The sequence below is a fragment of the Hyposmocoma kahamanoa genome, unplaced genomic scaffold, assembly GCF_003589595.1.
Source record: "Hyposmocoma kahamanoa isolate Upper Pololo Valley unplaced genomic scaffold, ASM358959v1 79, whole genome shotgun sequence".
Classification (NCBI taxonomy): Eukaryota; Metazoa; Arthropoda; class Insecta; order Lepidoptera; family Cosmopterigidae; genus Hyposmocoma; species Hyposmocoma kahamanoa.
In genome coordinates this window covers 8,798,962-8,824,812 of record NW_020653993.1, presented here as the reverse complement: position 1 = coordinate 8,824,812, position 25,851 = coordinate 8,798,962, and the positions used below count along the sequence as shown (strand labels likewise).

At 36.6% G+C, this 25,851-nt stretch overlaps 1 protein-coding gene and 1 long non-coding RNA gene across 2 annotated transcripts in view; one reads left to right on the top strand and one right to left on the bottom strand.

Annotated features, from left to right (window-relative positions):
- LOC113233561 (poly(A) polymerase type 3) overlaps positions 1-13,129 on the top strand; it is a 51,031-nt gene extending 37,902 nt beyond the window's left edge. The window contains exons 9-15 of the mRNA XM_026468688.1: positions 453-629; positions 1,870-1,977; positions 2,429-2,478; positions 4,456-4,617; positions 5,926-6,114; positions 9,782-10,233; positions 12,850-13,129. Of these exons, the coding sequence (XP_026324473.1) occupies positions 453-629; positions 1,870-1,977; positions 2,429-2,478; positions 4,456-4,617; positions 5,926-6,114; positions 9,782-9,961 (866 nt within the window). The 3' untranslated portion in view covers positions 9,962-10,233; positions 12,850-13,129. The remainder of the gene's footprint in view (positions 1-452; positions 630-1,869; positions 1,978-2,428; positions 2,479-4,455; positions 4,618-5,925; positions 6,115-9,781; positions 10,234-12,849) is intronic.
- Positions 13,130-17,490: 4,361 nt separating this feature from the next.
- On the bottom strand, positions 17,491-24,234 carry LOC113233672. The gene is made up of 5 exons (XR_003310726.1): positions 23,984-24,234; positions 21,172-21,216; positions 19,855-19,872; positions 18,771-18,833; positions 17,491-17,564 (listed from the first exon to the last, which is right to left on the bottom strand). It is a non-coding gene; the product is annotated as an uncharacterized LOC113233672 (long non-coding RNA).
- Positions 24,235-25,851: the final 1,617 nt, after the last annotated feature.

Below are 25,851 nucleotides of genomic sequence, written 5' to 3'. Positions count from 1 at the left end.
ACGGAGGCAGTGAAACCCACATGGTATCTAATGGAGAAACTTATGCCATTCTTTCATTAGGGGTGCGATATTATTAGCATTAATAATCGAAGACCGAATAAACATGAAGAAAATTCCGTACATCCGTCCAGAAGGACTTGTACCAGCTACTTTTTCACCAAACCGGGGCTATCGCAATTCCAACTGAGCTACGTGTTTACTGTCGTAACGTCATACACTGCAACTGACTGATAAATAAGAAACTAAGCAGCAGTAGAGGTCCTTGTGAAAGAGTTCGCCCAGACAAGTTCTGCCACATCACATGGGACTTGTCAAGTCATGCCCCAAAGGTCTTTGCAATTAAAAGCTCTGAGTAGAACTGCAACTGTCGTGAATAGGCGTGTCGCTGCTCACCAGTTCGTCCCGCCACTTGGTATCATAAGAAAACTCTTGATAATATTATTTGATTCCAGGTCTCGCAATAACAGATGAAATAATGTTAAGCAAATGCGGCTGGGAACGCTTGTTCGAGGCACCGAACTTCTTCTCACGATACAAACACTTCATCGTGCTGCTGGCTTCCTCTGGCTCGGCAGACGACCAGCTGCAATGGTGCGGCCTCATCGAGAGCCGTATCCGCCATCTCATCAGTGAGTATATTGTATTGTACAAAGTTGATTTATATCGTAGATTCATTTCTAACAACTGGGGGTATATTCGCGGCATCGAGTATGTAACCAGAAATAGAGACGAAATGTCATTTAATTTGTTTGAAAACTATTCTACAATATCATTACTGTGACAACTGCGCTCCGATTGGCCAGCCCGAATTCGAAACAATTGACGGGTGTCGTCAATTGTTTCACTTCAAAACGATCAGTTTAATTTGAGCTTTGCTATAATGGACGAATTGCAAAATTACGTATTTAATAACCGATGAAAATTGATTCCGTTTGTTTTATAATTAGATGTTTTGCTGTTTTTTCCCTCACCACCGAATGAAACAGCACGCCATTGCTAGACATATTATCCTTATTACAATAAATAAACAGAATATTTTTGGAATATACGGATACGTACACACAGGTCAGTTGTTGACGCTGTCTATATTTCAGTGCAAACGAGATTTGGTATTTATAAGTGATGTATCACTGATGAGTTAACAGAAATGTATTGCCCTTTTTTGTACTTTATTTCTAGTTATATACTCGATGACTCGCGTTCTCCGTCCAACAACCTTCCGAAACAATTATATGTCAAATAAGTAACACTCGAAAAAATTAAATGACAGTGTCAAGTATGAAGCTTCATTCGTATAACTTGGTTTAGTAATACTTATTTGACAGTAATTGTTTAGGACGGATGTTAGACGGTGAACGATAATATCGTGCTAGATCTGTAATATGAATTGAGGTGGTAAAAATCTTCGCAGTGCCGTTAGTAACTATAGTAGGCCACTAACGGATCGTTTGACGTTTTAAACGTTGAATAGTTTCTTTTATTGCCAAATTATTCATAAAGAAGCCCGGAAATAGTACCTTTCCGCCTCTGTGTTGCCATTTAAAGTGCTGTTTGTACTTGTCAAAAATTTAGACGGAATACCATGCTGTCTTTATTGTCTGGTGGTAAGCGACGCGCCTGTCCATAACAGTGTCGCTCATAGCTTAGAGCTCATAGACTCCCTGAGACATATTAATAATTTCCCCAGCAATAATGCTCACATTACTGCTCGGCGGCAGAAATAGATAAGGTACTTCCCTGGACGAACTCTTTCACAAGGAGCTCTATTGCTACTAAAAGACGTGGAAGGAAAGTTCAAAGAATATTTCCTGAATAATTTTGACGGAAGTTCATTAAAAAAGGTGTAATATGTGTTATGTGCCATTGCAGCCACCCTGGAGCGCAACCAGCACATCACGCTGGCGCACGTCAACCCCGAGTGCTACAATTCCGTGCCACTGCACGCCAACGGCGGACAGCCGCTCGCGCTGCCTCCCGGTACACCTTTCATCAATCCCTATACCGCCCCCTTCAATGGCAGTTTTATTGTTGTATTGTTTTATTAGATTCAGAATTTCAACAGCACGCTGGTTCAAATAGGGTTGACGAATTTGTGAGCCTTTTTCGACATGCAGGTTTTCTCATCAAGCAACTGATCATTAGTAAACAAATACGTGTTTTAATCAAAAAGATGATCAATAATTGAATTGCACTTCATCACTACCATGTCATTGATACAGGGAAATCGAACTGACCAATCACGTTTAGTGTCATATAGAATGGCTTTAAGGGATGCAAACTGACCAATATTAAAGTATGTTAGTGATATGACAAAGCAATTGGAAGTTTGGAAGAATTACATTACATGAAACCAATGTTTATATGCCAGTGACCCACTTTGTGAAAAATTCAACTAGGCACAAATTTAACACCTTCCATTTATTCACAGATGCCGTAGTGCACACAGATCCGGCACCAGAAATCAAGAAAAATGACAATGTACGTACACTTCACTTACCTACCACATCACCTTAGTTTACTGCAGGACGTAGACGTTCCTGAAAAACAAACTTTTTAAAGGCCGTAGATATCTGATTTATCGCCCACAAAGTTTATAATCCATCACTTATTAAGAGACATTCGTCCGGATAAGAATTTTAAAATGTTTGTTGTACAAAATTACACCTAATCGCCGTGCGTTTAGCTTCTATGACCGATGTCAAAATGTTGTATTACACGTTCCGCTGGACTGTGTCACATTAATTAATACTTCTCATAAATGTCGACTCATCCGAAGAACAGTCCGATGTGATTATACAGCGGAAAGAGGATAAATACATTATGTCGTTATCCAAAATAAGGCCTATCTATAGGTGTTCAATATTTTTATATCTTATTTCATTTCGGAAATATAAAATCGATCAACAGTCGATTTTATATTTCATCCACAGCTAAGAACAGCGAACTAACAGCCTTACTTGTAAACACTATTTAACTTTAAATAACGCTTTAAACAATGATTAAAAAAATTCTTACTTATAAACATTGATTAGTGATTAAATGATTGATTAATTTGTTGTTTAAATAGCTGTCAATTTAAACACCCTAGGGACCTCGTTTCGCTCGCTAACGAACAAGATAGCTGACATTAATCAGCTGTTAGCAGGTTAGAAAACGTCAAAGAGTTAAGCAGATTTGTTTTGATTTTTATTGTCAGAAAATTTTTACTTGTATTGTGAAAAAAATGGAAAATTTTTTCGCGTGATGAATCTGCTAAGATTTGCGGGACTTTAGACGGAGGCATGCAAAGAACAAGAAATGATACGATCCACTGCTCCAGTTAGATGAACATGAATTTAGGAAACGATATCGTTTTTCCAAAGAAAATATGTTAAAGATAATAGACAATTTGTTTGTTACTATTTGTCTTGAATCAAAGATTTTCGCTCCAAATGTCATATGACAGCCATCTGACAGCAATTTTTTCTGCGTAGAGGGAGAATAAAAAAAAGAATAGAGAAGCTTCTCGCGTATACTGAAAAGGGACACCAACAGAGTACCTATAAATTCTGGGTTATCTACTTTTAAAATTTTACCCTGTTAAAGAAATGAAAATGAAGGCGTGGTAGCCTAATGGTTTGACCGACTGCCTCTCAAGCAGAGGTTCGTGGATTCGAATCTAGACTCGCACCTCTGAGTTTCTCGAAATTAGTGCGAAATTTAATTTGAAATTTGTCATGAGCTTTTCGGTGAAGGAAAACATCGTTATAAAACGTTGAAGAAGGTTCAAAGTCCTCGGAAAACGTGTGCAGTCCCCAACCCTCATTGGGCCAGTGTGGTGGACTGTCGCCTAAGTACTCGCCTGAGAGTATAAATGGGTTCATGATAATGATGAAATCTGCCGAGTCTAAGGAGGGAGAATCCGCCAAACCACATTTATCTTGGTTGAGTTTTAGTAACCAAATAATACAATTATAACAAATCATTACTTTTTTATTGGCCCTTGAACAGTATTAACTTAGTATACATATTTCGAATTGAAAAAGTATAAAAAAGATACAATATTTAAAAAGATAGTGACAAAAGCACGGTATCTCTAAAATCAGCTTAAGCCTGTCTAATTTAATTTATACGTTATTTATTTGATCTCTCTTTCTCGCGTATCATAACCATTGCTGGTAGAAGCGAGATGGACATATTTGACAAAAGTAAGATATTCTCCTTATTTTAGTAGTTTATACGATGCAAACAAAAATCTTTCAATCTAGAAAATCACTTCAAATATCTAAAATACATGAAATCGTAATATTCCAGGCTTGTAAGAGTATTTCACTAGTAATTCATACAAAAAAATTCATTGATTGTTATGAAAAATTAAAACTTACGTGAGAAAGGTTATATTGGGGATTTTTCATATTGTTTTTTTTGTATTTAGCTTTGACAGCGTTCAATACTAATTCCAACATTTATTTTCAGGGCGAAGTGATCCCGAATTTGTGTTCAATGTGGTTCATCGGTCTCGTCTTCGAGAAGACGAACGTGAATGTGGACCTCACGTACGACATCTCCTCATTCACCAAGGCCGTGCATTACCAGGCCGAGAACACCAACATGCTCAGAGAGGGCATGACTATTGAGGTAATTACAATTTAACAATAATAGGAACAGCCGTTATGGAATCGCAGAATTGGCTTGAGACGATCAGAAAAAGCTGTAAGCCTTTTAATTAAATATGACGACATAAATGAAGCTTTTTTTAATAAAAAGAAGCCTGTCAGGTTTAATGCAATTCCATGTCAATAAGTGCGGTTATCCCTTAGTGGACCGGTTATACGAAAATTAGACTTGACAAGGAGAATCAAGCGTGCTAACCACGAAGCCGAAAGACATAGTGTAGTGTAAATTCTATAGTCTGTCTGTTTTGAAGATTGAATAACGTTGGCGGGATTGCCAGTTTTCATAAAATTTTAAATAGTCCTGTAGTTGTTGTCGATAGTTTTATCGATAGATTGTGAAAGAAGGCAAAATTTTGCCAAAAAATTCTGAACTGTGAATGTTACGACGTTCTAATGATTACTAATTGTGTCATTGTATTATTTATTCTTATTTTGGCAGTTGGTCTATTGTTATCAAAATAAATTTTTAGTCATACACATTTTAATAACGACAGGCAGATTTCGTTACGTATATTAAATTAAAGTTAAATTTTGAACTTTATCTTAAAATATGTCTTTATTTGTATTTCTAACCGACTTCAAAAAGGTTGGAGGTTCTCAATTCGACTGTACGTCTTTTTTTAAATGTATATTACTGATAACTCGGATTTGTGAACCGATTTTGATGATTCTTTTTTTGTTGGAAAGGGAATACCTCCGTTGTAGTCCCATTCAAATTTGAACTCTTAGGGTGGCAAACTAAGGGATGATTGATTTTTGAGGTCGGTTTTTTAGTACTCTGTACTGTTTTCATCAAATTTATTAATACACATACTTAGAAACTTAGTGCATGCATGAATGAATTTAAAAAAATGAACAATTCAAATGAACCTGTGCCCAGCAGTTGGGCGTATAGCGGACCGATGATTAATCGAATGAAACAGGTTCGACTATTTATTTTATAAGTGTAACCAACACTCGAGTCAATAGTCGACATAATATTTATCGACTGCAATCACTAGCTGCTTGCCATCGGGCAACACTTGCACAATGAACTGTCATTTTAATCCATCTTCAAAAAAAAGAACTGCAATATAAAAAAGCATACCCAAATATAAATGTGGCCCACTGACTAATGCTAAAACTAAAATCTGGTTATAGAAAAAGTCGTGTGATTGAAAGTGAATTACGAAAAAAAAATTAAAATGAACTTCTCTTTTTAATTTTTTTGCGTCACCGGGTAGATCGTTAACTAATGAGAAAGAGAGCTAAGAGTGATTTGAATCCGCAGGCGCGCCACGTGCGGCGCAAGCAGCTGCACCAGTACCTGTCGGCGTCACTGCTGCGGCGCGAGCGCACGTCGTCGGGCGTCAAGCGCAAGGCCGAGGCGCCGCCCGCGCCGCCCGCGCCGCCCGCCCCGCACGCCCCGCACGCCCCGCACTCCGCGCCCAAGAAGGCCAAGCGCCTGAGCGAGAGCAGCGTGAGTATCCGCGACATACTGGCCGTTTACAAACTCTTACACACCGCCACGCCCGCCAGGAAGACCGATCCGAAGACGAACAGGGAGACGTTCATTTTTAAAAGTGAAAAATGTTGATGGCACTGATGGAGAAAGAGAGTTCTTTCAAAGAATATAAAATAAAAAGAAAGTTCTTTCAAAGAATAAAAATATGGTCAAAGAAAGTTCTTTTAAAGAATAAAAAATAACAAAACAAAGTTCTTTCAAAGGATGAAAGTATGGCAAGAGAAAGTTCTTTCAAAAAATAAAAAGATAACAAGAAAGTTCTTTCAAAGGCTAAAAAGAAAAAATAAGTTGTAAATGTAAGTTATTAGAATATATAATAAATTGGTGAAAATTGACAAGTTATAGACTGATATTATTGTATAACACTTATTTGTACAACAAAAAAATTATAAATGTGCACAATATATTATTGTATTTGTGATAATTATAGACTACCATATAAAATGTTAACTGATACTTTTACCATACGACTAGTTTTTTATATTACAAGAAATATATAACAAGCTATGTTACATTATGGAATTAGAAATTTTGCATTGAATAAGGCTTCCACAAGGAGTCCAAATACTAAACCTTTATGTGGAAACGATACCTCCAAGAAGGCGAAACCGTTGGGAGTCAACAATATACATAATGAAATATTAAAATTCCAAAATATATGCATATATGTAAAGTTTATTTATTTACCCCGATTCCAAAAATGTTATTGAGTTATAAATCTGATAAAATTCAAATAACAGCAAATACATTGAACTAACTGCTGTTCTTTTACTTGAGATGTAAACAAACTTGTAAACATAAGGTGACACGTGCAAATATCACTACATACATACCTACTTACACACACACAACTGTAGAACTTAGATTTAGTGCCGCACCTTCCACAAATCAACCTCATAATTTCGGCGCTTGAAAATGTTTCCAATCAGAGACAACAATCAGTTGAATTTTCGGCAGGTGTATTCACTACATTTTCTGTAACATAAATAGCTTTGTCGGCGTTGATTTGTGCACACTGGATGACGAAGTCCCGGGTTCGATTACCGGTTGAACTGATTTGGGGAAACGAACTAAATTTGTTCTAGTGGGTGTCCTGGAAAGTGCTCCAGAATGATTTCAGTTGCTCTGGTACTCATAATAGCAGTTGGTGTGGTTGTCTGATACATTATTATTAATTAGCTTCTTTAACAACTAAACGCAATGAACATCTAAACCCAAGAAATCTTTCTTCTGATCATTTGATAATGGACAAATATCCTACGACACACAATTGAGCATTCAAAAGCCCTACAGTGCTAACCATGGTAAAGCAGTTCTGTCACTAGACAGAAATGGCATCAGTATGCTGACTAGAGCCTTAATAGGGCATTGTAGCTTGAACAAACACGTACCAAATATTGAACAGAGAGAAAATAGAAAGTAGATTCTGCCACAGGGTGAATGAAACTCTTCCGCATCTTCGTAACCATTGCTGCCCTTAGCTAGGCGCACGAGGTTCCATACTGGGAAGGCACAGGCCAGACCAGAGAATATTATATACCTATATATATATATATATATAGAATATTATATATAATATATATACCTACTCGATACGACAAGTATTGAACCTATGAGTCGATTCAGAACCATACGATAACGCAGTTGTTGACCGATTCGATATGATAATGTACGATTTCTTTTCATTTTTATTCACAACAACAAACCCAACCGAAATGACGTCGCACCCATACGATTACTGAAGCTTCTCTACCGGCAAAGGCTACGAACGTCATTCAGAACACAGTTAACGAATGAAAGTTACCGAACGTCGTATTGTTGACAATGCAAGAATGTGGAAATCTCTTATTATTTTAAATAAAGTCTGGACTAGACTAATGCATTCCTATAGTTTAGGCCATTAGTCTTAAAAATTTAGATCTATCTATTTCACCGAGTAACTCCGTAAACTAAACTGTTGGATAACGATATCGTATCCGAATCCGAATCGAAAGTTTAACTGGAATGTTCCTTTCGATTGGAGAACGATACCCAATCGAACGATTTGGTAAAAATGTCGAACAGTTCTGAATCGGGGTCCTGGGGGTACTCCCGTTCTCCATCCAACATCCGTCCGAAGCAAGTACTGTCAAATAAGTAATACTCGACAAAATTAGAAGACGAATGATGCGAATGAAGCTTCATACTTGACATTGTTTTTTAATTTCGGCGAATGTTACTTATTTGAGAGTAGAACCACACCCCGGGCACTCCATACATCGGTCAAAAGTTAGTTACCTACTACTACTACATACAGCAAGGCGCTTACTGCACACGCGCAAATGTGTGTGTGGTCACAGCGGCAACATAGTGAAAATTCTAACGCGAATTTGTTATCTAAAATTCTATTAATAGAGTCTTAATATTTACACATGCTAATTAGGTATTTATATCGATATAATATTATATTTTTTATTAATTTACTAACTAGAATATCATTGAAGATTTATTTAAAAAATATTTTAAAAGCCCTTAAAATGTTATATTTTGGACAGGTACTTTTAAATAAGGATCCAAGGTATTTGAAATTGCTTATCCAAGTTTATAATTTTTTTAGGGTATATCACTACGTAATATTTATCGGCAGTACAAATTGAAAATTCGAGAACCCTTGTCTACTAGTCTACAAAGTTACGGCGTCTCATTATATTGATATAATAAATCTGTATTATGTATTACTCTGCACTAAATAAATGAAGAAAACAACTGAATGAGTCCCAGACAACCTTTTTTTTCATCTTTCGGAAAACGAAAAAACATGCTTTAGCTTATGCTTCTCTTTAGCTCGTTTAGATGATGATAAACAGCTGTATACAGCACCATTCACAACCATTATAAATAATAACGTAAAATGATGTTATATATTAACGTATATGTTTCGTAATGAATAAATGAAAACTATATACAAATAATCAAAGCCGTCTTAGCGCGTAAACGGCTCGCCGACAGCCTTATTGCCGTTCAGTCAATGTGATCGTCAATGTGCGGGGCGTGGTGCGGTATCTAAAGGTAGGGAGAGGCGGAGAGTATCCGTTCTCGTTACTTTTTGTTCTCTGGTAGAACCCCCTCCACTTCAGTTGGATTTATTAATAGGGCCCAAAGTTTACTGGTATTACCATTCAATACATAAGCATACTTCATACGGCTGACTTGTAGACCAACCTAAAAAGGTTTTACAATGACGTATCTCGCCATGACGTCAATGATTGAATGATAGCAGTATCAAAGTCATATAAAAAAAAGAAAAGAATTATCATGACTTGGGTAGTGCCCAAGTCATATAATGAGCTAATGCACACAGACAAGCACACGCATAAACGGATGCACAATAGTTTAGAAATTGGTTACACATTTCGGAACTACAATAAAAGCAGCGGTCCCTGTAAACTTATCAGGCTTTGTTTACAGAGTGACATCTATTTCGACAATAGGGATTGATTCTATCCATAAAATTTACTATGGAGGCCAATTAAATCGCGAAAACTTTACCGCTTCCACAATTTAGATGTTCATATGTACTTAATTAAAAAACATTGGACAGCAATTAATTTAATAATGTAATTAACTTTTATTTTATTTACAGACGGACGAAGTAAGCGTGCTGTCCTGCAATGAAGACTCAAACTCATCAAACGTGTTCGAAGTGAACATCCAGAATGGATCACAGAACCACACAGGAAACGAACAGAACAAAACCGTGACTGAGAAACCAATCAACTCTGAGCATACGCCGTCAACTTCAAATAGCATAGCGTGCACGTAGCAGTACGAAGAATGGAGGCAACGCTTTATCTACGGAAGCACCAAGCCAAAAGTGAAACGGGTGTAAGCGTTGGAACGCTTAGTTTATAAGTGAACAAAAGTGACTTCAACGGAAGCTTAAGTAAATACGTTAAAAGTGATAAGTGACGAAATCAAATATCAGCAGGTAGTTGATGTATAGTGGTGCAATTTTTTATTCTGTTTGGTGTTTACCGACTGCAATTGTGCCCATTGCTGATATGATATGAGGGTATGGATTTTTAAGTTTATTGGGTGAGTTGGCCATTATGTTTTTGATATTGTGTGTCTATAATACTTCTGTGCTGTTTTTGGCTTATCATTTGCTATAATTCAAAAATCGAAAAACATCAGCTGTCTTTAGCGATTGCACGAGTTTCTTTTGCAACAGTGTTTTCACCATGCTAAAGGGATGTATTGCATTTGTGTGTTTTTTACTTACCGAGGGATTTCTTCATTTATTATCAGTTCACTTGTCAGTTTTGTTTTATAGCATCATTAACAAAAATAAGACCTATAAGGCAGTTTAAAGCTAGATAATATTGCGACCATTGGATTGTTGTGAGGAGACTAAAATGTGTGATATACGAAAAAGCTGATAAAGGGTTATAATTAATATCCTATGCACATGCATGTGTGCAATAAACATTTACCATTGTGCTCAGAGGGTGACCAAATAAATTTAAAAAAAAGAGATAAATTGTCACGGTTATGTCAGTTAAAATTGAAATACGCCATTGCCATATTAACAAGTAAGTCATTCTTTATTCTAGGCCTATATTAATAAGCAGGTCTTAAGTATTAAGTGTCTATCAACTTCTTCTGCATAGACAATACTCAGATCTCAAAATGTTTCATACTTGTAAGTTGTCAAGACTCTACACTTTACTGATTAATAACTATAATAACTTTCTAGAGTCGTAATTTAAGTGATCTATGATATTTATTATTAAGGTGTAATCTATGAGAAATTGTTGATATGCACTTAAATGATATATTAATATGTAGTTGCAACGAATATTCGGTTTATTCGGTCTATCTTTTTTGTCCTTACCTACTTAGTGATCACTATTTGGTGGAATACCGAATACAACAGGAAGGAAAAAACACAGTACATTATTGTCTTCGTCCCACCGCTGGGCCTGCTGGGCGCGGGTCTCCACCAATAATTAAAGTACCTTCTTTTTTTCATTGTATTTGCTATAACAAGTCGACTCATCCGTAGAACAAAGACCTTTGTGCAAGACTGCTTATTCTCAGAACACTGTACATTTTTATCGTTGTTCTATGCTGTAGATATCAGATCGACCGTTGTTCCATTTTACGTTTACGCAATGAAATAACATAAAAATTCTGAAATATCTACAGTTAGGCTTTACTTTCAATATCGAGATTATGTATTTGTCCTCGTTTCGCTGTGTAATCACATCGGACTCAGGCCGAATATTCGGTATTCGGGGCCGAATACACTATTCGTTGTACCACTAATATTAATTAGTAAAGACTTGCCTTAATATGATCCTGGGGGTCTACTAACATTCTCCATCTAAAACAATTACTGTCAAATAAGTAACATTCGACCAAATGGAGAGACGCATGATGCGAATGAAGCTTCAAAATGAAGAATGAAGATTGTACTTTCATTTGGTCGTGTATTACTTATTTGACAGTTATTGCTTTGGACAAAGAATGGAAGTAGACCCGTTGCACTTCAGATGAATTTATTAATAAGGCCCAAAGTTTACAGGTATTAGCACTCAATACATAAGCATACTTCATACAGCTGACATGTAGGACAACCTAAAACGGTTTCTCAGTGACGAATCTCGCCATGAAGTCAATGTAATTAATGATTTAATGATAAGCAATATCAAATTCATAATTATTAGAAAAAAAAATATCATGTTTATTTATATCGGTATTTTTAGATTTCGCTGGTGACTACAACATCGTGGACGTAAGTTTCAATGAATGTAGATTAATTAAAATTTTATACATATTCGACAAAAAGCAAAAAAAAAAAATTAGGTTATAATTTTACTGACTACAGTACAGTACAGTGCACTGTAATAAGAATTTTCTGATTATGATACTGTGAGGTATCATTACGTACGCTAGTATATTCTGAAACTATAATTATCTTTTTACATCAAAACAAGAATTCTAGACGTAATAACATCAAAATACTAATTAATTCCTTATATCATTATTTCTAAATTTTGACAGTTTGATATGACCTACCTCAGTCATTATTTAAGTTTTGTCTAGGGTTGATTCACACTGATCACGGACATTTTGAATAAAGTTGGAAAACAAGAAGTCCACCAAATTGACTCAAAGCGGTTTGGCCTGTCAAAGCCTGTGATGGCTTCAGTGTATGGGCTTGTGCAGCGTGCCGGCGTTACCTCCGATTCGCAACGAAATACAGTGCAATATGCGGGCGACGAGACGCTACACCGACGACTAACCGATAGCCTCGTGAATTTTCGAAGAATTGATATCGAACTGCATCTATTAAACTACCTGGGTCCATTATTATAATTCTAATTGATGACTTCATAATAATAGGAATATTTATTGATAATCTACGATAAACACTGCGATGATGATGTCTCGCGACCGCTAGTCACCGTTTGCGGGAACGATGCACTGAACCATTTTGGTTCTACACGTTTCAAATAACTCGTTGCGAGTCGGTGTGATCGCAATCGCGACCTGCACATACAGTGAATATTGCCTTGATTAATGCGACACAACCCTAAAGGTCTTGAAGAAAAAAGTTGATATTTTCCCTGGACGAATTTTAATACAGAATTTTTACAGTGCCAACATATTCAGATGTAGATCCATTATTGTAAATGTTATTTGCAGGTACCATCGCGGACATCGAGTGTCAATACGGTGTCACGTAAGTTTGGCTCTTTTTTGTAGGGATGTCACAATACCGTTTGCAACAATAACTTGTTTGGTTTGAGCTATGATTTTACCTTTGGTAACTTTCTTTCTGTCACCCCACCGTTAATTCTTTTGGCTGTTCTTGTCGCATTTATCGTGCGCAGGCATTTAGTACCTCGGCCAAATTGAGGTGTATCGGTGCCTACGAAATACACGCGCACTTAACAAAGCTAGGGACAACCAGTGTAACGACTCGTTAACGCATGCTTTTCATATTGCATGAGGTTGTACCGCCAACAGAGTTGACGGCAGAGTACCTTATTCAAACAAAAATTACTGAATGGTTGGAATGGTCTGGAAGATTTCTCTATTTCACGAGTAAAAAATCCATTACTTTTTAGCATGTTACGTGAAGTTATGGTAAATAATTATTTGGATCTCATATACATCAGACAGATATTTAGCAAGCGACTTATCGCTTCTTTCTGGCAATTACAAAATTATAATCAGAATAATCTCCCGGCGATATCTTAGGGTCACATCACACTAATCACCAGTTATCAGCACCAATTAATGAAAGGAAAGTTTGTATGTCTGTGCACCTGATACGATTATAACCGAAATAATAAAACTTATTTGTATTAGCCGATAAATTTTGGAAGTAGGCTTTTACAAGAGTAGGTATTAGGATTTTCAGTACAGAGGTACTGCCTGGAGCTCAACTCTTTAATAAAAAAAGATTTTATTTATTGACTGCATATTCCCACCTAAATGTACAATAGATAATAAAATATTGTGTCAAAAGTTATTTTTGCAAACGGTTGAATAGTACAAAGTAGAAGAATTCAGAACTTAAGTTTTCGTTCCTGCTAGGCTTTTTGTGTTTGTCAGGTGTGGTCAACATTTTTGCGTTAAAAAGTAAGGTAACTTAGGTTTACCTTTTATTAACATTTCTCACGAGGGAGACATAACAACGTACAGTCAGGAGCTAGTCAAACGTGACGTTGGGCGGTTCTTGTTGAATTTATAAATTTTAGTTTTCAATAAAAAGTCAATTTTTTTTTAAATTTAAAACTATCTGGTCTCGAACTAGAAAATGCGTTGGACAGTCAGCGTCAAAACAATTTGAACAGAGTAAAAATATCTACATATCGAAAGGTATTTTTCTTTTACAAAACAAATGTCTGCTACAAGTACCAGAGTAATAGAACTTTGAAATACTGAGGACAGAAAACCTGTTTGAAAATTAACTTGTTGTCTAGAAATATTTTTTAACAAACAATTTACACGTAAGGTGGAGTAATCGTAGTTAGGCTAGAATATTTCCTACATAGCAGATCGACAACTCTAACAACATAACAATAATTGACGAACATTTCATTTTTTAGAACAAACACACGAAGCTATTATTTAAATATCGTGTGAACGTTCAGCACGGGGTTGTACACAACAGTCAACGCGGTAAAAATAATGGTCGGTATCCCTTTAAATAGCGCACATTCAAAGGTGTTAAATAAGCACGTTTGAATTTATTTATTAGGGCGGAAGGTGGGTATATGCTCTAGCAAAGCTAGGCAGTTACTGATTACAACTTACTACAAAATTGAAGGGCGTTGTAATAAAGATCTCTTTGACGCTTCCGATTCGAAAGCTGATAATTTGTATGCAAAGATGTCTAGGTCTTAAGTTTTCGCGATTGTTGTTACATAGGAAAATAAACAATTTTTTTCAGATCTAAATCGTGTATATTTGTTTTTTCAAACAAACCAACGTTACATTTGAACATTTTCATTTAATTTGTTTCGTCTAACAGACATTTAACGTTGGTTTGTTTGAAAAACCAAATAGATCCTGAAAAGTAGTTTTATTTTCCTGGTATGGAAAGAAATAAAAATGCGATTTCAATGTCATAGATACACCTCACGCAGCTTTCCATCCGCTATTCTATTATCTTGTAAGTTGTTCGATATTACGTGTAAAGTGATCTCATGTCATTTCACGTACTTTTTTAAGACTTGTGGCTATGTAGATTGCGCAGGCTTATTCGCTTTGAAGAACCGTATAATTAAACTCATATTGGTACTATGAAATGATTCTTTAAAACCCCGTATACGTGCCCCGATAACCGCCGCGGGCGTCATTCCTGTCTTCCATAATCGCCAACGCAGACGTACTCCAAAGGCAATCTTCAATCGTAAATGTACCGACAAGTACAACAATCGTAAGATCGACTGGACTTTGACTGTGATATTATAAGCGATTACTCCAACGGGCATTTTTGCCCAAAATATTAAAATATTTATTTTTATACATCAAATATGATTTGGTTTGTCGTATGTGAGGATATATGCGACAGGTATTGACTTTACGACAGGTAAGGAGTCGCCACACTTTATGCGATTATGTGTGTGATGATGACTCCTTAAACTCAGTAGATCGAAGGCGGTACTGATTTTTTTTTATTAAATGGTAATAATATTTTCATACAATCGCTCATTCTCTAAAAAAACTGTCATAACACAGAAGTCTGATTGATTGAAGATTGAATAATATAGTCAATACTTCTCAAAATCTTTCACAATAAACAAAACCATATGAGTACGAAAACCATTACGAGTAAGTTATGAAGTCACAGCAGCCTCACGAATGTAAAATTATTCTTTTTTTTTTTTTCAAAACTACTTTTTCTGTATTATGACAGTTTTTTAAACAATGAGCGCAGTGTTGATCATACCCCCGAAGCAATTTTGTATGAAAAAAATATCCCAGTAGCATCTGCCACGTGTCTTCCTATCTCTTGAATATTTTGGGGTTTTGAGATAAACTCAAAAAAATGTTAACCACATCTGACAAAGAGTGCTAACATAATAAAATCGTTTTTGCATTCATATTCTTATTCAAACAAATGCAAAATGATTTTCTTCTACTTCTATCAATGTTTTAGTACGTCTAGTTCCACTGTTTCCGTCGAAATCGTCCCGGGGCGGTACTTTTGGGACTTTAATTCTCAGAAGTCCCAAAAACTGCACGAACCGATGAGTTACGTTTGGACCCTCCCCATGTTGCGGAATTTCAAAAAACCAGTTTCGTGAATTGACAACTGGAACGTTGACGTTTATAGCTGACGGCTAGCGTCACTTTTTCGGGGTCTAACAAGTAGCTTGTCAGCGCTACCTATATTATATTATTGTAATTTTTGTTACGCCTTCAGAAATTTTCGTAGAGTCCGTTAATGGGCCATTTTGCCAATTGGGAAAAATGTCCCAGAAATCCCGCTGCATGCTTTTGACTAAAACAGTGGTGCAAGACGTTTAGTGCAAGCGTGTGTGTGCACATCGTCTTTTTTCGTTTAGATATATTCGAAATGATTCCACCTAGGCGTTAAGACTCAAAATGTAGATTCAGTTAAGGATTTTTCGATTTGTAAGTTGTATATATCAATAGCGAATTGATTATTATATATTAAAATATATATCTGGAAAAAAGATATAAAATGTGGAAAAAAAAATAAATGTATATACAAAAATGCAATTTCTTTTCTTTAAAAAACCTGATCCTTTTTTAAGCGGTCCAGACGTTATTGCTAATATTGAGCGACATTATAGTTACATTTCAATGCATTTATATAAATATAGGTGACGGTACATTAGTAGGAGAACATCCTGGTGCTCCTACTAATGACCTACTACCGGTAGGAGCATACCGACATTTTATTTATTTATTATTTATTTATTTAACCAAATCTTTTAGTACTCATTTTACATTACGACAGAATGGAAGCGGGTTATTGTAACGAAATTGTACATAGCATAATGTACTTTATTTGAATTGTGTAAACTTTACAAAGTGATGTAGACGTCACAACTATATTTTAAATAAATAAGATTCGACTAATTTATACCTGTATTATTACCATGAAATTAGACTAAAATTTTTCACAAAACTGACTACAACAGCCAAATATTATTGAAAACATCTGGGCCGCTAAATTATGTACTAGAGAAATAATCAAAGTTGTTATTGAGAATTGGACATCACCACATTAACACAGCCACCGTTTTTGAATCTCGAGAACTACAGCTCCTAACTTAGATCTGATTCCACTCAGAAAAGTCATGAATTAGTCGGTACTAGTCGCGAAATTTTAGAATTAGTCGCCCCTTTGTTTAAAAGATACTGGTACAAGGCATAACCTTGGTTTTTGCCTGTGTTAGGGTCGTATTCTAGAACTCTACTCAATGCTCAAGTCAGGATTGCACTGGAAATACAACCCTAATGGCAGGGACTTGAGTGTGATTTCGATTGCTTTAAACCATACTCAAATCCTGACTTGAGCATTGAGTAGAGTTCTAGAATACGACTCTCAGGGTCGTATTCTAGAACTCTACTCAATGCTCAAGTCAGGATTGCAATTGAAACACAAGCACTGGAAAAACGACCCTAATGGCAGAGACTTGGGTATGATTTCGAGTGCTTTAAACCATACTCATATCCTGACTTGAGCATTGAGTAGAGTTCTGGAATACGACCCTTAGTCTCGGAGCTCATGCACTACAAATTTAGCGGCTGAGTGACTTATGTTACCATTTGAAAAGGGGAAGGACAATGAACAGGCAGATTTGAAACGAATACACACTTTATTTCATGGAATAAACTCTTAGATTTTTTTTCACCTGTATTCAGGCCAACCCCTGAAAATAACAAAACACGTATTACAAATGTTTAGAAAAACAAAAACTTCTCGCTTTTGGCGTCGAGCCAGCGTAAGTAACGGTGTAAAATTTTAATAAATGTGTATTTTAAAAATTTTATAAATTAATAAAAACAAAGTTGTTATTGATTCAAATATCGAACAAACAATAATTCTTTCGATCGACTGGGCCAGCGTCTGTTACCTCATCCATTTACCAACCGAGCCACCAGACTTTACGAATTACCACGGTGAGGCAACACGCTGGTTCGCGTCCAGTCGGATCGGAGGAATTTTTCTTCGTATTTGTTCCATCTCTGTATCAATAATAATAACAAGTTTGTGGAGCATTTTCACAAAAAAAAACATTAATACAAAATGTTAAGTAAAACAATTTGTAATGATTAGTTTCCGATTAAGGCTCAATTTCTATTGCGGCGGAACGATAACGGAATTCTCGAGAATGCTCGCGCATTCCACGGAAGTTGCACAATTGACCATAAAGTTCATTATGCTATGTACAATATAGTTATAAAAAATCGCCTCCATTCCGTTCCGCCGCAATGGAAATTGAGCCTAACGGTCGAAAATTGCACTACACAATTATTATAGTTGAATATATTTAAATACGCCATTTAAAAACATGGAACTTTCAAAATGGCTACTATTATTTCGTATTATCAAAAGAATTCAAAGAATAATATGATGATTAATATAAACAATAATGTTAATATTTAAAAATATTCAATTTAAAATGTATATCAGTAGGCACTCGAGTATCAACAGACAAGTAGACAGACACACTATGAGAAACGTGCTCAAAATAAAAAGACTGCCGCTGTTAGTTGAAAGGGTGTGACATTAAAAAAAAAAGTTATGTATACTGCCGTAATCTTGTAACAAATTACAAGCGCCCTTTCAATTAACAATGGCAGAAGTCGTTGAAAATATAGAGCAGAATTATGCACGAAGGCGGATGAAGAAAAAGATTAAATTAATTTAGGAAGTGAAACTGTTTTTTCGGATTATAACCGCGTAAAGGCCTTAAACCTATAAAGGGCCCTAACTGTTGGTTTGTTTGAGCCCTAAACCAACGTTTAGGGTTCTTTATTTAAATTGAAAAACCAGTTTCATTTCTTCCAGTTTTCTATGTGTAACAATCTCGAAAGTCTCATTATAAATTCATTTATTAAAATTAAATTCTTACGGTCTGCTCAAGGCAGTATGTGTTGGATGATCCCACCAAGCAGACCTTAGTTTTGCCTTTGCCCTGAAAAAAAAAATCGACATCACAGAAACAGTCAGAAATTCCTTCACAAACCTAACATGACGGTGCTCATAAAAATTTTTTTTACTGACTGTCACGCAGAGGTCCCGGATTCGATTACCGGGCCGGGAGGAATAGTTGTACGGCCTACATTCAGGTATTTCTCTCGTGAGTTTGGGTGTAATTTGTGGTGGTCTATGTGTGTTCATGGCACCCGCGATACGGGATTTCTTAAGGCTCAACTCAGACTGGTGCAGAATCGAAGCGTCGCGACTAGACAAATTTTTCGCCTATAGTATATGCATCTCTATTTTCCCATAATTAAGGTACAAATTTGTGTTATACAAATATGGAACCGCACGTCGACGCTTCGACTCTGCGCCCCAGTGTGAGATGAGCCGATGTGTCTTTTGTAACAAAAATTAATCGGAAAGGTACGGAATGAAAATTTGTATTGAGAACCGATAAAATTCGCGGACGAAGTTGCGGACACCAGTTAGTAGCATAATATTAAAATATATCAATCCTGTAACGTACAAGTTAAATACGATACGATACCTGCGCCAATTCCGAGACCACGCGAGAATTAGTCGAAAGACGCGCGACTTGTTTTGTGTCGCGTATCTAGGGGTCTACTCTCGATCTCCGTCCGACATCCGTCCGAAACAATTACTGTCAAATAAGTACTATTCGACAAAATTAAAAGACAAGTATCAAGTAAGAAGCTTCATTCGCATCACGCGTCTTTTCATTTGGTCAAGTATTGTTCATTTGGCAGTAATTGTTTCGGAGATCGAGAGTAGACCCTCTAGTTTGTATGTACGTTACCCAATTAACATACAAATGCTATGGTTAGATATGTGTAGTTCACAAAGCGTTTAAATATACAAGATATAAATCGAAAGAATGAACAAGTTATTCTCTACTGCCCAAAAAAAGTCAATAGTGGTATGTTACATTAAAAAATTAATAAAGTAGTTTGTAGTAGTAAAACACTGTATTCTTCCTTTTTTCTCTAGCTTACCTTTCCAGGAGCTGCACACTGCAATCCAACAAAGAATAAGTATTCATTAATTCATTCTAGTTTATATATCATCATCATCAACCCATTTATATGTCCCACTGTTGGGCACAGATCTCCTTTCAGACGAGGGTTTAGGCCATAGTCCGCCACGCTGGCCCAATGCGGGTTGGGGACTTCACACGTATTCCGAGGGTTGTGAACCTTCTTCGACGTACAGGTTTCATCACGATGTTTTCCTTCACCGAAAAGCTCATGATAAATTTCTAAATTTCGCACATAAATTCCGAGAAACTCAGAGGTGTGAGAGGCTGGATTCGAACCCACGACCTTATGCTTGAGAGGCAGTAGGTCAAACCATTAGGCTACCACGGCTTTTATATATAGAAGTAATTAATTTATCTGCACTTTACTATGAGAAACTACAAGCAGGTATTTTTTATTTATCTACGATAGAAAAGGTCTCTTGGAAGCCCAAGCTATAGTGATTGCAATTGGTTCAATCGACAATGGACCCCAGGAGCACAGATTACTCAATATTTATTACGGAACAGATACAAAACTCTCATACAAAATCGAAAAAAGGCTACGCTATAACAGCCTACCAAATCTGATTAATGACTGAATAAATGAATGCTGGGGTTGTACAAGGATTGTAATGTAAATGAAAGACTTGTTTGAGCGCTTGCACTGTAGGCGATAGACTCAGCGGTGGGCACTTATCGAGTAACCTCGAGCTAGTGACGGAGCCCTGACAGGAGTGCCAGTCATTTTGTAGTTACGACGGCCGTGGTGGAATGGCTTGCACACTGGTTTTCTTGGTGTAGCCGTCTCTGATGTCCCGGGTTCAACCCCCGGCAGGGTTAATGTAGAAAACAACTTCTACATTGTCTCGAGTCTGGGTGTTTGTGGTATCGTCGTTATGTCTGATTTCCATAACACAAGTGCTTTACTTACTTACTTTGGGATCAGAGCAACGTATATGATGATATTGTTTATATTATTTATAGTTATCTAGAGTGCTAGATTCGAAGTTGACAATCCGTTGTAGTATTTAGGTTCGGGATTATATCTAAATCCCACTAGTGATATTTCAGTAATTTTAAAGTAAGTTTTTTGTACTCAATTTTGGTGACAATGTTTATTATTTAATTACTCGAATGTATCATTGTGAAATATTAAAGATTATTTCAGGTTACCACACTCGAATATTAAATAATACTTCATGATGATATTCCATAAATATTTAAATAAAAAGAAATTGTCACCAAAATTGAGTACAAAAAACTTACCTTAAAATTATCCATTTACTCAACTTACTCTTTTCGATCTCTCAGCCAATGGAACCGATTCTTCCGAATCATTCTGTAACAAAAAGTTGTAACAATTTCTATTTATTTATTCTGCTTGCTTGAAGCAAGGTATTTTTGTCTTCAGGGCTTATTTTAAACGACCTATAAAAAAGCACTCTGTATTGCCCTACACCATTAGTAAGGAAAGGAGACCACAGCGTGATTAAAATAAAAACAAAATTAATATAGTTATTAGTACAAAGACCGAACACTAAGAAAATTTAAAACAATAAGGGTCGTATTCCAGAACTCTACTCAATGCTCACGTCAGGACTTGAGTATGATTTAAAGCACTATAACATATAATATTCAAGTTATTTTACTAAAAAATAAGGCACCCTTCCCCTATCTTTAGCAATCTTCTACATTCAACAGTCGCCTGAAAAGTAGGTAAATTGGCCCGATCGTCTCTTTGGCTAAAGATGGACAAATCTACTCTACGAAAATTAAATTCCAAATTCTACATTATGCTACATAGGGCGCACTATAAGTTTCCGGAACTGGCCACTTACATAAACAATATTTAAAAAGTAATTACAACATTTGAAAATGGAGCTCTTTGGCTGTAGAATACAGTTTGTTTCATCTGACTGTCACTTGTTTTTACATTGTGGCGTCATTTTAGAAATTGGTTGTCTACATCACCATGGATTTAACTCGTGAAAATTTTCGTAGCATGATTTTCTACGACTTAAAGTGTAATGTAATAGCTTTAAGAACCAGTTACGCGGTCAACGATTTTCATCACCTGAAGAGGCTGTCGAAAAGTATGAAAAATATGTTTCAGAGATTGTTGTTCGTATGAAAAAACGCATTAACGCTAACGGAGAATATTTTGAGAAACAATAAATTCATTTCTGACCATTTATAGTATTTCTTTCTTATTCATTCCGGAAACTTATAGTGCGCCCCACGTATTGGTACCTGGATGACGGGACTTTAACCGGAGATAAGAGTTTATTAGAGAGAATTCTCAATTAATGAAAATACATAATAAAAACAATAAATTCATTTCTAACCATTTATAGCATTTTTTTATTATTCAATCCGGAAACTTATAGTGCGCCTCACGTATTTGTATCTGGTTAAACGGGGATGTAAGAGTTTATTAGAGAGAATTCTCAATGAATGAAAATTATGTTAATTTTCAATGTCATAGAAGATAAGGTTATTATTGTGTAATAAAATTACAATAAATAAGGGCACAACTGTATTTGTCTCCTTATTCTATTATTATAAACAATGGTCGGAAAAAGGTGTTCCACATACATAGATACATTAATATAGCTTCCAGGAGTAACATAGAGTTGTTAAAACCACCAAATTTGAATTAATTACTATTTCTAATTCCGGAAATGGTTTTACTGCATCGTAGTACAAAACTACGCGTCTAGGAAGTCAATGTTGGATTTTAAAGTAATTCTAGTGATGCCGTGTAAAAAAATGCAGTAGATAACTGACTTTTCGTTACAATAAACCTGTTTGGCGGAAGAAATAAGTATGATGGCAGTACTTTCTTAGACGTACTCTTTCACAAGGAGCTCTACTGCTACGAAAATGATGATAATGACGAAGATGCTAGTAATACTGATGTAGCTGGTGATGCTCATGTATAGTGCTGATGGTGCTAATGATTCTGATTGTGCAGATAATTCTAATGGTGCTGATGATGCGTATGATAGGATGGTGCTGATGATGATTATGCTAAAAGTACTAATGATGCTGGTGATACAGATAGGGCGAACGATGCCGATGATTCTGATGGTACTGATGACAATATCGATGTCTTGCCTAACAACCAGTCGTAATCAGCGTCATCAAAACCGTCAGAATCATCGGTACCATCAGCATCTCCACACCATCAAAATCATCAGCACCACTAGCATCATCTGCACCTTTAGCATAATTATCATCAGCATCGTCGGTACCATCAGAATCAGGATCATATGCACCATCACCATCATCCACATTATCAACACCACCCGCATCATCAGAATCATTAGCATCATCAGTACCGTTAGCATCAAACCACCGTCAGCAGCATCAGCATCAGCGTCATCAGCATTATATACAAGTATCATCAGCTGCATCAGCATTATTAGCATCTTCGTCATTACCATCGATATCATACTTTTTTAAAAAGCACCACTAGGATAACTTTAAAATCCAACTTTGGCTACCTAGATGAGTACTTTTGTCCTAGGATGTAGTAAACCATTTCCGGAAACCGGAATTCGAAAAAAGTAATTAATTAAAATTTGGTAGTTTTAACAATATGTATACATGTAACTGTAACGTGTAATATGTATGTATGTGGAACACCTTGTTCCAATCATTGATTACAATTCAAGTATTAAAAGTTATGTTAGTTAATTAAGCTCGTTATATGCTCTTAATAACATTTTTAATATTTTTTCTAAGATGACATTTTTTTTTAATTATAATTTAAATATAATGAATAGTTTCTGTATATGTTTCATGCATGTTCAACATAAAATAAAAATGTTTATTTTGAACTATTCGTTTTTCTCAGAAAAACTTAGATTTTTTTACTAATTTATCTAAGAATTTTAAATTTGCAGCTTGTGCCTTTCTTTTTTCCGAGGACAGAATACAGGCTAACAAGTTACGATTTGTTACCATTCTGATGTGAGAGGCTGAAATTATCGTTATTTCAAATTCCGCTAGATGGCTAGTAATGTAGTTTATACTACATCACTCGCCATCATAGTATACAAAATCACAATCATAGTATACAAACAATAATACAATAATGTTACCTCAAGAAGGAATTGTTGTTCTTGTGCCATTACTAAAACACATACTGTGATAAAAATGATTAATCGAATATACGTTCTCATCTTGCCGAATGTGTAAAACAATACGTGTCTTCAAATTGAAAATATATAATCAAATACTTTGAAATTAATCGAAAATGTTTTACGTGATTTTCAATTTCTTTTTTATCAAATTAATTAAAATTATTGTGTTAAATGATGTCTAAATAATCTTAACAAACTTATGTACAAATTAGGTGTTGGTATTCATGAAATTGGTACAAGTTGACTGCGGCTTAATTTAAATAACTGATGTTTATTTATGTAGGTACCTATTAGGTACGTACTGTCAGCAAAGTCAACGCGTTACCACCTTTTTGGTGTTTTGTGTGAAGCCAACGGGCGGCGATCACTTTGTCTATAGCTTGCTCGTTCTCAAAGACGTTTAAAGTCTTGGGTCACATCAGGACAAATCGATCCAGGGAAGTTCTCAGCGATCCTGAAGACCCCATCACTTTCGCCATGTTACAGACCAACGAAATCACAACACAGAATTGTGTACTCTAGTACTGTCCCGAGCTCACCATCATGCTGCTCGTAGTTTCTCGCCGTCCGCCGGCGGACTTGTGGCGTCAGTGGCGTCCAGAGCCGAGGCCCGTGCCTACCTGGATTCCAAGTAAGATTTTCTTGAAACCGCACTGATCATTGCAAGTCCTGTCTGGAAAATAGGGAGGGTACTGTACGTGAGGCATCTTGAGAACCGGATGAAGTCAGTGACAATGGTCTGTGACAACCCTGTGCACTGGCTGGTCTGGGGTCAGAACCTGAACTTGGAAAGTTCTTGTGCATGCACAGGTTATAGTGCCCTTCTCGTATACCCCAAGGGTCGTTAGGGAGGGTTACTATAGAGGCTCCCCGTTAAGACCAGGTACGGCGGGCATCCGGGCCAAGCCCTCCGCCAAAGATACCTACACCTTTACGTGCGCGTCTGGTGGACCCGAACTTCGGTATAGACTCGCCGGGGTTTCAAGTGAGCTGCAGAGACGGACATGTTCGTCTGCTCCGGTGGCGTAATCGCGTCTTAGTTTAGTAGCGGTCAAGACGAGGACCTAAGGGCGACGCACGGGGCACGTGAGTTGCCCTGTAAGTCGTTAGTTATGTCCGGATATTGTCGCAGGTCACTGCTACCAGCATCTCTGTCACGAGCCCGGAGAGCTAGTAGAGGATGAGCTAGACATCCTCCGATTCCTCCAGCTGCGTAAGAATTTGGGAGCGTGCCAACAGCTCCGGTACCTACCTGGAAAATAGGGAAGGTACTGTACGTGCACCTGGGTCGGCTCACACGATCGAGCACTAGGCTCGTGAGAACCGGACGAAGTCAGTGACAACCCTGTACACTGGCTGATCTGGCTTCAGAACCTGAACTTAGAAGGTTCCTGTGCATGCATAGGTTATAGTGCCCTTCTCGTTACCCAAAGGGTCGGTAGGGAGGGCCAATACCTATAATCAAAACTAATGTAGAAAGATTATGGGGCTGATGATGCGGCCCACCCCGAGAGATAAGGAGTTCCGGGGAGACCATAGATATAGAATAAGGAGCTCTACTGCTACTATAATGCATTATGCAGGAATAATAATACTGCAGAATACCTATTAAACATAAGTACTAATTCCACGTCATAGTACTAATTCCACGTGGACTAAGTCGTAGGTGTTAGTGAAATTATGTAATTAAATCATGTAATCATACTCTATTATTTCTTAAGTTTGGTGTTAATGTTTCAAATTACCTTATCTTCAAAAACGATGTTTCATGTAAGATAATAATTAAAAATATATGGTTCTAGCACTAACAGCTCTGGGGCTATTGG